The sequence below is a fragment of the Tetrao urogallus genome (genome assembly GCF_951394365.1).
Source record: "Tetrao urogallus genome assembly, chromosome: 8".
In the NCBI taxonomy this organism is placed as follows: domain Eukaryota; kingdom Metazoa; phylum Chordata; class Aves; order Galliformes; family Phasianidae; genus Tetrao; species Tetrao urogallus.
The window spans coordinates 11672829-11685769 of NC_136821.1; the positions used below are offsets into that span (position 1 = coordinate 11672829).

The window sequence follows — 12941 nt, forward strand, 5'->3', positions numbered from 1 at the left end:
TCTACTATACATAACAAGCATACGCTGTCATAAAGTTTCTCTTTAACCAAAATCACATGACCTTGAAGGAGAGATCTGGCAACTCCTCACTTCTACAACTTGAGTATTTTTATCCGGAATACAAAGAACCAACATAAGAGGATACTGATTTAATAAGCTGGTAAACAAAACTAATGATTTTATCTGGAAAAAAAAAAAAAGTACATACAAACACTGCAAGAAAACTTGCATGCAGAACAGGAGCACACATAGCTGGGAAGCATTAATCAGTGAATACAGGAAAAATTGTTTATGATGTATCACATTCCAATTATTCTGATTGAGCATCATTATTTTTCATTTTGCCTTTCTTGGTTAATTGTATTATAACTGGGATGCAGAGTAGAATTAAACCCAGTGACCACCTGCTGAAGATTAGCAAATCAAGACAAGATGCCTTTTTTGTTTGTTTTTTGTTTTAGGTACAAATCACTCACCATTGGGTCGAACGAGGAGCACAAGTTCCCCTGAGTGCCTCTCACAGCTAGCTTTAATAAACATAACAACTTGATCATGGGTATGTTCTGCTATATCCCTGCCATTGATAAGTACAACCTGGTCTCCTTCATTCAAACGAGGGACACAAAGATCAGCCTGCAATGTTAAAAAAAAAAAATGTGTAAAATGAGCTGTTTCCAAGTTTCCACCTTATAACAACAACTTCATCTATATTCATCTATTAATCCTACAGCCAAGTTGCTATGGTTGCTGCATTGTATTCAGAAACCAAATCTGAGTGTTGCACAATACATGAGATGGTGTCATTCATTCAAACACTCTGATTTGTCACTGGGAAGAAACTGTCATTTTAACATATCTTCAGTAGCTGTTACTCTGTTCCTTCCGTTAATGTAGAAGGCTTAGTTGAGCTTCCCTTTCTGGATTTCATATAGACAACCAAAAAAGCAGGATCTTCTCATCTTAGAAGGGAAGAGAGTAAATTGTCCAAATCAATTTCATAGGCTTAAATGCTTCAGTTATGAAATACTACAGTTGTAATGACAAAACTAAGGCAATGACTAAAGACAATGCACAAATCCAAACAATCCTGGAAAGACAAAAGAACCAATAAAAATAATACCACAGTTTTACCATGAAATGTAAGAACGTATTTTTTAAATGTTAGCAAAGAGATGGTCAGCTTTACTCTAAAAGGCATAAGCAGAGCTGGCTTCAATCAGCTCGATACCAGGTCAGTATTTCTGGCAGTCAAGTGACAGAACATTGTGCCTACTCTGAAGGACACTACTGATTGTCACCAAACACCAGTAACAACAGTCAGACCTGATGAATGATTCCTGATGCCCAATTTTAAGTTAAGTCTTGGTTTTATCCAGCTCTGTCACTTTAATAAGAGGTGTTTGTATTTGCTGTTTTAGTTATTTTTAACAGAGAAGCCCACATGTAATTGCTATGGCATTATATTAATGCCTCTACTAAAAAACTGCAAGCATAGGCATTTTTAGGATGACAGCTCAAGAAGCAATGCATAGTGAACATCTGCAGATCCAATCTTCCGGCAGCAAAATAAGCAATTTTTCTGAGGATTAAATAATTTTTATTTGATTTATTAAATATGTTGCACAGACCTAGGAAATAACTACCAGTTTTGAGCTCGCATTTCAAAGACAGCCATAACAAATAGTTTGAATTTGGGTAACTTACGGGTGTTCCTGGAGCTACCCTGGACACTATTACTGGCATCTTCTGATCATATCCACCCTTTAAAAACAAATTACACTTTGTCATAAATCATAAAAGAAATCAGAAAATGAACTTAAGAAACACAAAACAAAAATTGGTGACTGTACCTTTACATTGAAGCCAAACCTTCCGTTTTCATCTGGTTTCATTCTGATCATAACAAGATTGTCATGGGGAACACCACCATTGGGCTAGTAAAAGCAAACAACATAGATATCTATTACTATGTTCTGTGTTCAAAGTTAGCACAGTCTTTGAGGATATTGTATAGAATAATTTTTCCTATTTTTCATAAAGTAATTGCTATTAGGCACTTGAGAAAACATCAAATAACACAAATACCTTTCTTGAATTTTGCATAGAAAGAAAAAAGAATTACACACCTGAAATCTTGGACACAAATTACAAGTCTGTTCTGTCAAAGTAATCTCAAATAAGAAATCATACTAGAACAGGCAAACAGGCTTCAAACAGTCCTAAGAAAAACAAATTACTAAGTGGAAATAATTTAAATTCATTTTACTTAAGACTGCAGAAAAAAGCCTGCAGTAAAAATGTGATATATTACTACAAAAAAGAGAGAAGAAAATTGAGGTGTTTTTCATCCCCCCCCCCCCCCCCCAACAACAGCAACATGATGTTAGTAAGCAGGAATAAGTTCAGAAATAAAATCTTGGTTCCATATCCCCTGTCCTATTTCCTCCACAGTACAGTATTAGTTTTGTCAAGCTCTGACAACTTGAGTAGGGTTTTTTGGTTATTTTATCAGAAAAAGCTTGTCATGGGATCCATTAATATACTGGGGATGCTACTTGTACAACCTGCCAAAAATCAAATTATTGTCATTGAAATGATTCTTAGTTTGTTCCACATTACTTTTTATTTCACAAGCTGAATACGACCCAGTATTTTTAATAATACTTCACATCCAAACCATAAACACATCGGTTTGGACTAGATGATCTTGCAGATCCTTCCCAACCTTGTGATTCTATGGTTCTATGACATAAGCTTCATTGACATTTAACAGAATCAACTACACAAAATGTAAGATTCATATTCAGGAAGGAAGAAAAATCATCAATTTATTAAAGAAAAACAAGTATTCCTAAGTGTTATGAAAGTTCAAAACAACAACAACAACAACAACAAAAAAAAACAACTTGGTTTCACGCATTTTGTGCTTTTGTTTAAAGTAAAACCACCCCACACCTTCCCCTAACACATTCATAACAATGAAAAGATACAAATTCAGGGAAGGAGAGGAAAGTAACAGCCTAAGATATGTTGATGAGAAGGTTATTGTTCATTCTGCACAAGAACCAAGGTGTGGCAAGATCTGTGCCATTCCATTCCTCAGGAAAAAAAAAAAAAAAAGAATAATTACTTCCCACTTTAACAAGCAATTTTGTGGAGCATTTTATAATGAAAAATCCAGAGAGAACACTACATATCATCATTAACTTGTCTAATTGAAGAGACTCCTGACCACACCTGTTTGAAAACACATCTGCATATTCTCAGACTGGATGCTTAAGGACTGCTGGTAGAAGAAAATGCTGTCATTTCCATACCTGTCCTGCTAATGTATGGGCTCTCCCTATTTTAACAGGCAAAGGAAATCTGACAGCTTAATGAAGTCAAAATGGTGAGGATTATCCTTGAAATATTTGAGATGGAGCAACAGAAGAGATTTCAGTGGTACAGGAACCTGAGGTGCGTTCTGGTCAGAAAAAACCCCATACTCTAAATCCTAAACTTCTAATTTCACAAAATGCAGGAGTCATGCTATGTTCTTCCTTCTCTAGGACCCAAAATAAAAAGCAGTCATCAGACTAAATTACACCTTCAATTACAACAGTGTGCTGCCTTAAGAGCAGCAGGAATGTAACTGGTTGGACCTTAACAAACAATCACAGTGACAAGGCACATGGAAAAAGCAATCTCATTCTGCCAAACCAACACAGCTGTGTGAGAACTAAAGGGAGTTCCAAAAAAACACACTACTGAAAGTTATTTCTGTCAATTTGGTACAGATAACTGAATACCAGATGACTTGATGAGTAGTTGTTTTTCAAAACACAACTTCACTATGACTCAGGTAAGCATGAAAAGGAGATGAAGTTGTTAGAAACTATTTCATGATTTAATTAAAGCAAACTTTTCATGACATTCCGAAAGTCCTCATAACTTTTAAGTTTCACTTCTGTGTCTTTTATTAAAACTCCAGCTATGAAATTAAGTATGGATTTTATGGGAATCTTAACTTTATAACAAGGCCTGAAAGAACATCCTAGGCTTGGAGTTCACAGTACAGTATAAAACTAACTGGAGGCATTTCTAAAATATCAACCTTGAGAGTTGACGTAATTGTGAGCACCTATGGTTGGTGAAACTGTTTATAAAGTATTTATTACACCTGAATGCTACACAGTTTTCCCATACTGCAAAATGTTTCTTATCCCATATCAGTATAAAACCAAAACCCACTCGTAAACTTCTGTTAGGACAAACAAAAAAAAATCTTTTTTTAATCGCAGAAATGGTTAAGACAGACAATAATCAACTGACCATTTTAGTTATCTAACACATGCCCAAGAAAAAAAGATTTGTGTAGATCTTCACGTTCCTTGCCCTCAGTGCCTTGGTAATATATTCCTGGTAATAAAATCCTGATCAGAAATACTACCACAGATTCAGTAATCCTCTCCTAACAGAATTACTCTAGAAGCTGGTAGGAAGTTTTAGAGATTACATTTAGCATTTTGATAAAAGCTAGATGAAATAATTTTTCAAATTAGCAGTAGTTTAGTTCAGTGTCTTCTTTAAAACAGACAGTAAGTGACTTTCCAAATAAATCAAATAGATGCATTTACAAGTGGAGAAAATTTAAGCATTATAATAAAGACTAAAATGCTTTCCACGACCATCTCAGTTTAGTCATTTGGTGGCAAAAGACAAAGGACCACTCCAGCAGGTGAAAAATGGTAGCAGCTAGCAAAGAGATGGTACATAAAATGGTGTTTGGAACTTCCAATCTAAGCCATTCTTCACTTCTATGAAATGCTGAAATGTAATGCACAAATGTGGCACAACCCTGAAACCAGAATCAAGCTTACAAGGAGTAGAATTGCTCAGACAAAAAGCAGAATAATTAAACTGGATCTAAAGAACTTACTGTGGACTTTTCAGGAGATGCAGGGACATCAAATGCTTCATTGATGTGGTTATCCAGTTCTTGCTGCGAGTGTGAATGATGAATTTGGTTCCAACTGTTCTTCTTAAATTGTTTGGGTGGTAATGCAGGAGGCTGCCCATCTATGGGAGTTTCTTGAGATCTAAACACCAAAATACAAAAAGTATGAAGTGGAACAATTATTAGATACTGACAGTGCTTTAAGGATTCCAAGTAAACAAAACAAACTGCTTGGAGAAACTATGAGTTGGAGACCTGAACATAATATATATATATATTTAGAATCTCAAAAATTTGCTGCTGTAGTAGAATAGATTGGAAGCGCAGGTTTAGCAATGTTAGTCATTTTTTCTTGAAAAGCAACTGTAGGCAAGTAAACCATTAAGTTTCACTTTTACATGGCTGTTGTGTTGTGTTTTTTGTTTTTGTTTTTTTTTTTAAACCTGAGGTCCTACCACCTTTTGTGTTTACAAATGATAAAATTCACCACATTTATGCCGTATGCTCCAGCTAAAAAATACGTACCTAAAATACGTAACACTTACAGTACTTTCCCCAATAAGATTTTTTTTTTTCTCCACAAATTAATGACTGAAATTTACATCTTAGAAACAGACAACAGCATTAGAATGAAGTGCTCCCACAATAGTTTTTGGCTATTGATCTAGAAATACAAGTGACAATTCAAAACAATTCAATTGTCCACTTACAGTTCTTGGAGAAGCTGACTGGAAACAACAGTGTTAAGTTTTTCCATTTAAAACTACACATACACAGAGATATTTCATGAGATATTTGGTTTTACTCCTTTCTTGAACACATTCCCCTTTAAAAGATGTGCAGTATTTTAATATTTGCAAGAATTGTATTTGTAGTGTGCATTTTTCAGTTGAGTTTTAACACCATTGCTGAAGATGAAATGGCAGAAACTTCTATTTCTGTTTAACTCTGCAAGCACTGCACTGTAGATTAACAAAAGAGTCCTGTGTTTACATGCAATATGGATAATTTCCTTTATTAGTCCCTTTGAAATAAAAGCTTAACTGTATAATTTGTATTACGTAAATTTATGATTCATCTTTCATTACATGGCACTGTATGTTTTTAGAGGCTCAAAAGGGCTCCCATTAACCTCGTCTGAATGCCAGTTTCTAACTACCAACACGGATACATGCCTTCCTCCCCATGAACCACATTAAAAGATATCTTTAAGTAATTTCACTACTTACGACAACAGCCCACTGATACTAGTGGCAAATCCAAAGACCTCAAGGAATGAAGTTACAGGTTACAGCTACTTATGAGAATGCTACCTCCAAAAGTGGGTGCTGCCCTTCTTCCATCTGCTCCTCATGCCCCCTTCCCTGAATTGCTCCAGTGCTCTTCCCTCAGCCAACCCAGCTTACCAAACAAGCAGAAACAGTGACTTTTTGGACAAGCTTGGCTAGTTTCCTGCTGGTTCAACAAGGCGACTAATCTCCAGGTGGAGGGAAGGAATGACACTCCTGCAGGCCAGACATAGGACACTGTTCCTTCCTTAGCAGCAAGCTGTAGCACTGACTCACACCTGAGAGCCCTGTCCTGTGAGGAGTGCTACCTCAGTTACTACTGGGTTTGCTGCAGTAAACTGGTAGCAGAGGGAGACTCATTAGAAGAGAGCACAGCATTTCAAGTTGCTGCAAGTAGTAAAACCTAAGGCAGAAATGCATGAAATTCCATGCTGCAGAATGCAAGCACTGCAAAAAATACATTCATTTTCCATTTCATGTTAAAAATTTAGGCTGTTTTTTAGAAAACAAAAATACTGATAGGGTTCTTTTGGAAACAAATCCTAATACTGTGTTAGATGTTTTCGCTTAACCTCAACTTTTAGAAAATAAATGTATTTTGCAACACAACTATCTTGGGGAATTGACTAAAAAGTTGCCTATTTTCCCTCAGAATAAGTAGCTTTTCTGAAGATAGTTTATTGGAAAGAGAAAAATACGATTGTCAACATCTGCAGGATGAATTTTTCAAGGCTGCTATAAATTATTTAGACATTCACTCGCAAAGGTCACCCAGAGCTTTTCAACTGCCCGTGTATTTATACATTCAGGTCCAGGCGGCACAGGTTATTCATCCTTTTCAAGACAAGGGCAACATAGTTACATATCTGCCTGAAAACAATTACTCCTGAGAGCTCTAAACGGAATGAAAGAGGAAAACCTTTGTAAAGACACAAAAGCGTCCAGATAAAAGTGAGAGATAGAATCCTATGTTTGACTAGACGCCGGTACGTATGTCAGCAAACACAAATAAATTCCCAAAGAAAATACAAACTTATACAAAAGATTTGAAAAAGTTGCTCAGATGAGCATTTTCGTAGGAGCAAGACAAGCGCTGTAATGTATTAGCATAATGAATTGTGAGAACTAACAATCAAGCCTTGGGCAAAAACTTCATTGCTTTGTATTTGCCCAGTCAGCTTTGAATCTCCTTATGAATGCTCAGACAATGGCCATGAAAGCAGCCTGCTTGGCAGGCAAAGGAGTTCTCTGTTACTGCATTCATTCATTTACATAATAATACAATAACCCACAAAACCTCACACTGACAACCTCTGTGTATTTTTGTTACAGATATCCGGTCTGACCTTTCAATATATTAAGCAAACACTTCGTACATGCACCCATAAGGTTATTAAACTATATATCACGTGCCTTTTGAAGTTAAGGTTATAATCAACTCAGTGTGCTCTGAGCAGAAAGATCTCAGTTGAGTTCCAAATAACACACGCAGTTGAAGACAAAAGACCGGATTATCTAAGTCTCCTGATACTCACTGGAGCTCTAATTTCTTTTGATATATTGACTCCAAATTTCATGAGATCACTACATTGAAAGTCAGCTTAGCTCCTCTTCCCTTCTTTTGTATATAAATTTGATATGTGAATTCCCAACAACTTAGCGGATGGACCGCTTGAACCTTCTAACTCAGAAGGGCCAAAATGTTTAAGTAGTCGATTTTTGGACGCCGAAACAATATCATTTTTAATTATATGGTTAATATACATGTCGTTACTCTGCTACTTTTATTCATAAATAAAAAAGCTTTAATCAACACCTGAAACTTTCAGAAGACTCTTTGAGGATTCGTATTTTGACAACCAATATCCTTATTCTTAAAAATAGCTCATGCTAAGTAATTACAGTGGGAGATTCAATTCCACTTTTGAACTTGTGAATAGAAAAAGCAATATTTTTTTCTCTTAGGGAATAAAAAAGCGCAAGCCATGAAAAAGAACACCCGGAGCTGCATAACTAATTTGCAAAAACACTTCCTCTCTTTTTAAGACTCATTTCTATGGTGACTCGTAAAAGTAGTCAGCTATTAAATTAACAAATCCAAAGGACATTCGGGTACACATTGTAGAACTTAATTTAGAATAAAGGCATATGAAGAAAGGAGCATTTTGGAACTTTGCTTATTTTGCTGTGTAACTCTATCACTCAAGATTTTCTCTTAACTAAATTGATTGTCTTAGAAGGGAATGGAAATGACAGCATGGATTCAGTCAGCCAAATTCAAGCATGAAACAAGATTTACAAGTGTTCCAGTTTTTGAGACTCCCTTGTCACAAACAGGTTTCAAAATCCCACCAAGAAAGGGCAAATTTATGTTATTAGGCTAAAATATTTTTTCTACAGCAAACAAATGATGGTCAAAGTCATAATTATTGCACCTTATAAAAAAAAAAAAAGTCTTAGTTTACAAAACCTTAATAAAATTTTTATTCTACCCCCTTCCCAAAGTTATGCAAAGCTGTTGAAAAGGAAGGCATGATCCACTGAAGGTTCTAAAAGCCCTGAATACATTCCCAGATTCTTTTTTACTGAGATACACCAGTTTTCTTTTATAAAAAAATACCTAATTGTGCATGCATTGGTTTGTACTTCTCAAATGGTTTTAAAACAATCTGCACAACATACTTTCTTACAGAGGTTCTACAAAATTAGAAAGATAAACTTAGAATTATATGCATACATACGTATAAGACACAGCAGAATGTTCATATGGTCCAAGGCATGCAGCTCTTTTCCCCAGTTCATTTCTCCTTCTTAGCTTTTTCTGAGTATTTCAAACCTTTGAGCAACTTTGCTTTGCTTGAAAAATATTATTTCCCACAAGATTCCTTTTCCTTTAAGAGTCTTTTTTTGTTTGCTTTGTGGTGTTGTTTTTTTTTTAATGCACAAAAACTTTTATTTGTAAACTGGTATAATAATTAATTTTTATTACAATTTTATAGTCAGTTAGATGACAACTTTTCCATCAAGAAAAGCTGTTCCATGAAAAAGGAACATCTAAATTACGCTTCTGAATTTAACAATTCTTCATTTTGATAATTACTAACTGGCACACATTCAGCTTATCAGGAAAAAACAGACAACAGTGCAATCTTAAAAATAGAGATACTCTGTAGCAATAGGCAATATAACATCATATATTGCATCAATGTAACAAAGTATACTGAGACCATCAGAAGGCTGGGCTGCTAAATAGACGTTCTGGCTAACTTGCAAGGCTCAGACTTCTATGCCTTGACAAAACAAGATTTCCAAACTCATGGGAATTCAAAACTTGTATCATAGAACAACATACTTCAGGTTCTACCAAACTAACTTTTGCATCCACATCCAAACACTGATGGCCACATTACAGCAAGGGCAAAAGTATGGCAAGGGGAAAGGTATGACAGCCCTGCATCAGGAATGTGTTAGACAGAGGTCTGCACTCCTGTATCATCTCATTTTTAGCATGGCTTACCCTAACAGTCCCTAACAACAGGCACCTTTTCATCAGATTTTCTGTCACATCCCCAACCCAAACGTTTAAAACTAAATTCCTTATGGCAAAGACCCATGGCAATCAACAGAAACTTACGGTGATGATTCCAGTATTATGCTGTTAGCCTGGGTGGAAGATGGAGATCTGTGGTTCACAAACACTTCACTTGGTGAAGCGTGAACTACATGGTCCACTAAATGTCCAACCGAGGAGGGTCGTAACCGAGCTCCTTCTTGAGTGAAGGCGGAGTTGCGACTAAAAGGGAAAACATAGCAGTGCAATGTGGAAATAATTTGATTATTAACCTACACTTCCTACATCAATACAAAAGAATAACTTAGGGGAAGCCAGAATAACACTTTTTCTTCTTGGTGCAAGCATACGTTCACAATTCTACGAAATAACGTCATGTCTCAAAGAAAAAACACCGAAACATTTATGTTGTCAGTTAAAATACCATGCTTCATAACTTTCTTGTTGAAAGTGTTTAAAAATTATTTCCATAAATTCTACTAAATGTCTCTGAAAGATAATGTTTACAATGAACAGGCTACAGGACAGACAGTCCACTCAGTGAGAGTTCACTAAGTTCTTTCATTAAGAAGAACATTTCATCACACCCACTTGCTACTAGAAAGAATCATAAGCATTTTATTTTTTTTTTTATATACATACATATATGGTTATTTTCCAAAAGAAATATGGATTTTTTTCCCTGAACGTGAGCCAGAAAGCTCTAACATGTGAGAAGTGAGCTTTGAAAGGAATAAAAGAAAAGGGGAAAAACTGATGGAAATAGATTCACAAGTATATATGATCAAGTCATTTCCCCAAAAACTTTACAAACCAATTACTTCTAAAATATAGCACAGATTTCATTATTTTTTTCCTTAGCCCAATGAATAATTTGATTTTAACTATGCTTGATAAAACTCAAGCTCTTTGAGTAGCATGCTATCCTTTACACTTTTTATAGGTTGAGTGAAAAGTACTTAAAATTCACCCCACAGACAGTTGCTAATGTAGAGTTAAATGTTCCAAAAAGCTATTCAGCACACGATTTTGTGAAGTTCTTTTAACCTCCATAAAGCACGATTCCTCTCATAACATACGTGTGTCCCTCACTTCAGAGGAAGACAGTCACTTCCAGGGAGAGATGTGATGCTACTCACTGATTTGGGGTTCCAGGTGGAGACCGTGATGGTAAGCTTTGGGTTTCTAACCTATCGTCAGACAGAGAGTTCCTGCTCACTACTTCCCAGTCCATCCCACTCATGAGTTTCCGTGCCAAGGGTTTACTGGGGGATCTTGGAGGAAAAAAGAAAAATGATCGATCAGAAATTGTAAGAGGTGAGAATAAGATTATATAAGTTCCCCCACAATGAAACTCTGGATATTCAATCACAGGAAAACAAAGCTATATGGAAGAAAGGAAATGTAATAATACAAAACTATATTTACATAAGCAGTAATGTACCTATGCAGTTTATTTTCCTCAATATTGTTTCCACTTTGTCTACTCTGTACAAGAACATCAGTGAAACAGTCATACAATACTGCTGGCTAGGAGGGAGGCAGGCAAGGTGTTAAAACTTTACCAGCCAATTCCAGCGCCTCAAGGAGAATCTGACACAAACAGAATATTCATTAAAAGATATGAACATGAGAAGTGGAAAAGCTCTAAGTAACAAAACTGTTCATTCATCTCAGAAAAAAAAAAATAGTAGTGGAAATATCTGTCCAAAAACAAAAACCTCCCAATGACCGTAAAGAACAGAAAGCAGGGCAATCATCAACACAGTAACCAAGCTGCTGGGCATGAAATAGAACATCTTCCTTTTATACCAGGCACTGCTAAATGAATCATCCAAGAATTGTGGCTGCCTTTTTCTTAGTGGCATCACATTTGACGGTTTAGATGAGAGCATCATTTAGATCCTGTAACTAAACATAACTGAATTCTTCAGCCAACACCAAAAATTCTTTAAAGCAATCCATAAATAGATGTCCTTGCATTTACTTCTACTGCTCTGGTAGTTCTGTGAAACTCCGTTTCTCAACTATTACCCAAATTCCTTTTATTCAAAATATTCCTCAATTTCACGAGTCTTTCATGTTGTGATCATTTCATTCACCTTTATATATTTATATCACCACATCTTCCTCTACTCTCCAATTCAGCATAATAAGGTGACAACATATTCCTATATCAGCATAATGCCCTCCATCATTTCTTTCCCCCACCCCATAGACCTGTATCAAAAAATAACTTCTGCCTTTCTTGTCCTCTGGAGGATAGTAACTGTTCCTCTTTATCTTCATCTTGGCATTATCACTTTCCAGATTTACTGAAAGTGCAAGTCCGGAAAGGAGGAACCTTGAGAAAATAAGGAACTACTGACACACAAAATTACATCTTACTGGAAACAAGAACTTCAGTTATGATTACATTTTTACTTCTCATAGAACTTAAGGTGTTGGCCTGCATTGAATTTAAGTAGACTATCCTCAGAATTACCAAGAGTCTAAACCAAAAAGCTACCAAATATCACATTGAATGATCTAGCTTCACACACACAGAAACACACATCTTATTATTAATGCCAACACTGTTTGGAATTCAAGCAGTAGACATTTGGGTGTGAGGAGTTCTTAAGCATTTGTTTTGTTTTTAATATTATTTTATACTTTCCTTCTGCTCCTATGCAGTTCTGAATACGTACTGCATGCTGTTTTGCTGCTCAGAAGACTTGGTGAATAGCAGCTGACCAATTTCAGAGAGTTAAGCAACATAGGCTGTTCTAAATCCTTCTGAGTTAGGTTTTATTACATCTTTAAAAAAAAAAAAAAATCTAGTAGTATGTTGATAGTTGAAAACAGCAACTATTTATTTCCTGTGGAATAAGACATTCCTTGAATGCATCACTGTGCTTAAGCAGTATTAATTTGATCCAGAAGTAATTAGTTCAACATCAAGTCAATTAAACCAACATTCTCATTTACATAATTCGCTCCAAATGTGAGCAACTCAAACCACTTTCAAAATCTGAACAGTTAAAACAAAACAAAACCAGCAAAATTGAAAGTCATATCTAATATTATCAGTTCATTAATCTTTTACTAATCAAAGGCTATAATTAGCTAGATTTTTGCAAAGTATGTTTGTAGCCAACAC

The 12941-nt window shown here is 35.7% G+C and overlaps 1 protein-coding gene across 1 annotated transcript in view; it reads right to left on the reverse strand.

Annotated features, from left to right (window-relative positions):
- The window catches only part of PTPN4 (protein tyrosine phosphatase non-receptor type 4), a gene marked incomplete at its 3' end in the record, with an annotated part of 59682 nt that overhangs the window by 9859 nt on the left and 36882 nt on the right, over positions 1-12941 (reverse strand). The window contains exons 13-18 of the mRNA XM_079539139.1: positions 10939-11073; positions 9863-10021; positions 4922-5081; positions 1851-1934; positions 1705-1761; positions 477-633 (exon numbers count right to left, since the gene is read on the reverse strand). Of these exons, the coding sequence (XP_079395265.1) occupies positions 477-633; positions 1705-1761; positions 1851-1934; positions 4922-5081; positions 9863-10021; positions 10939-11073 (752 nt within the window). The remainder of the gene's footprint in view (positions 1-476; positions 634-1704; positions 1762-1850; positions 1935-4921; positions 5082-9862; positions 10022-10938; positions 11074-12941) is intronic.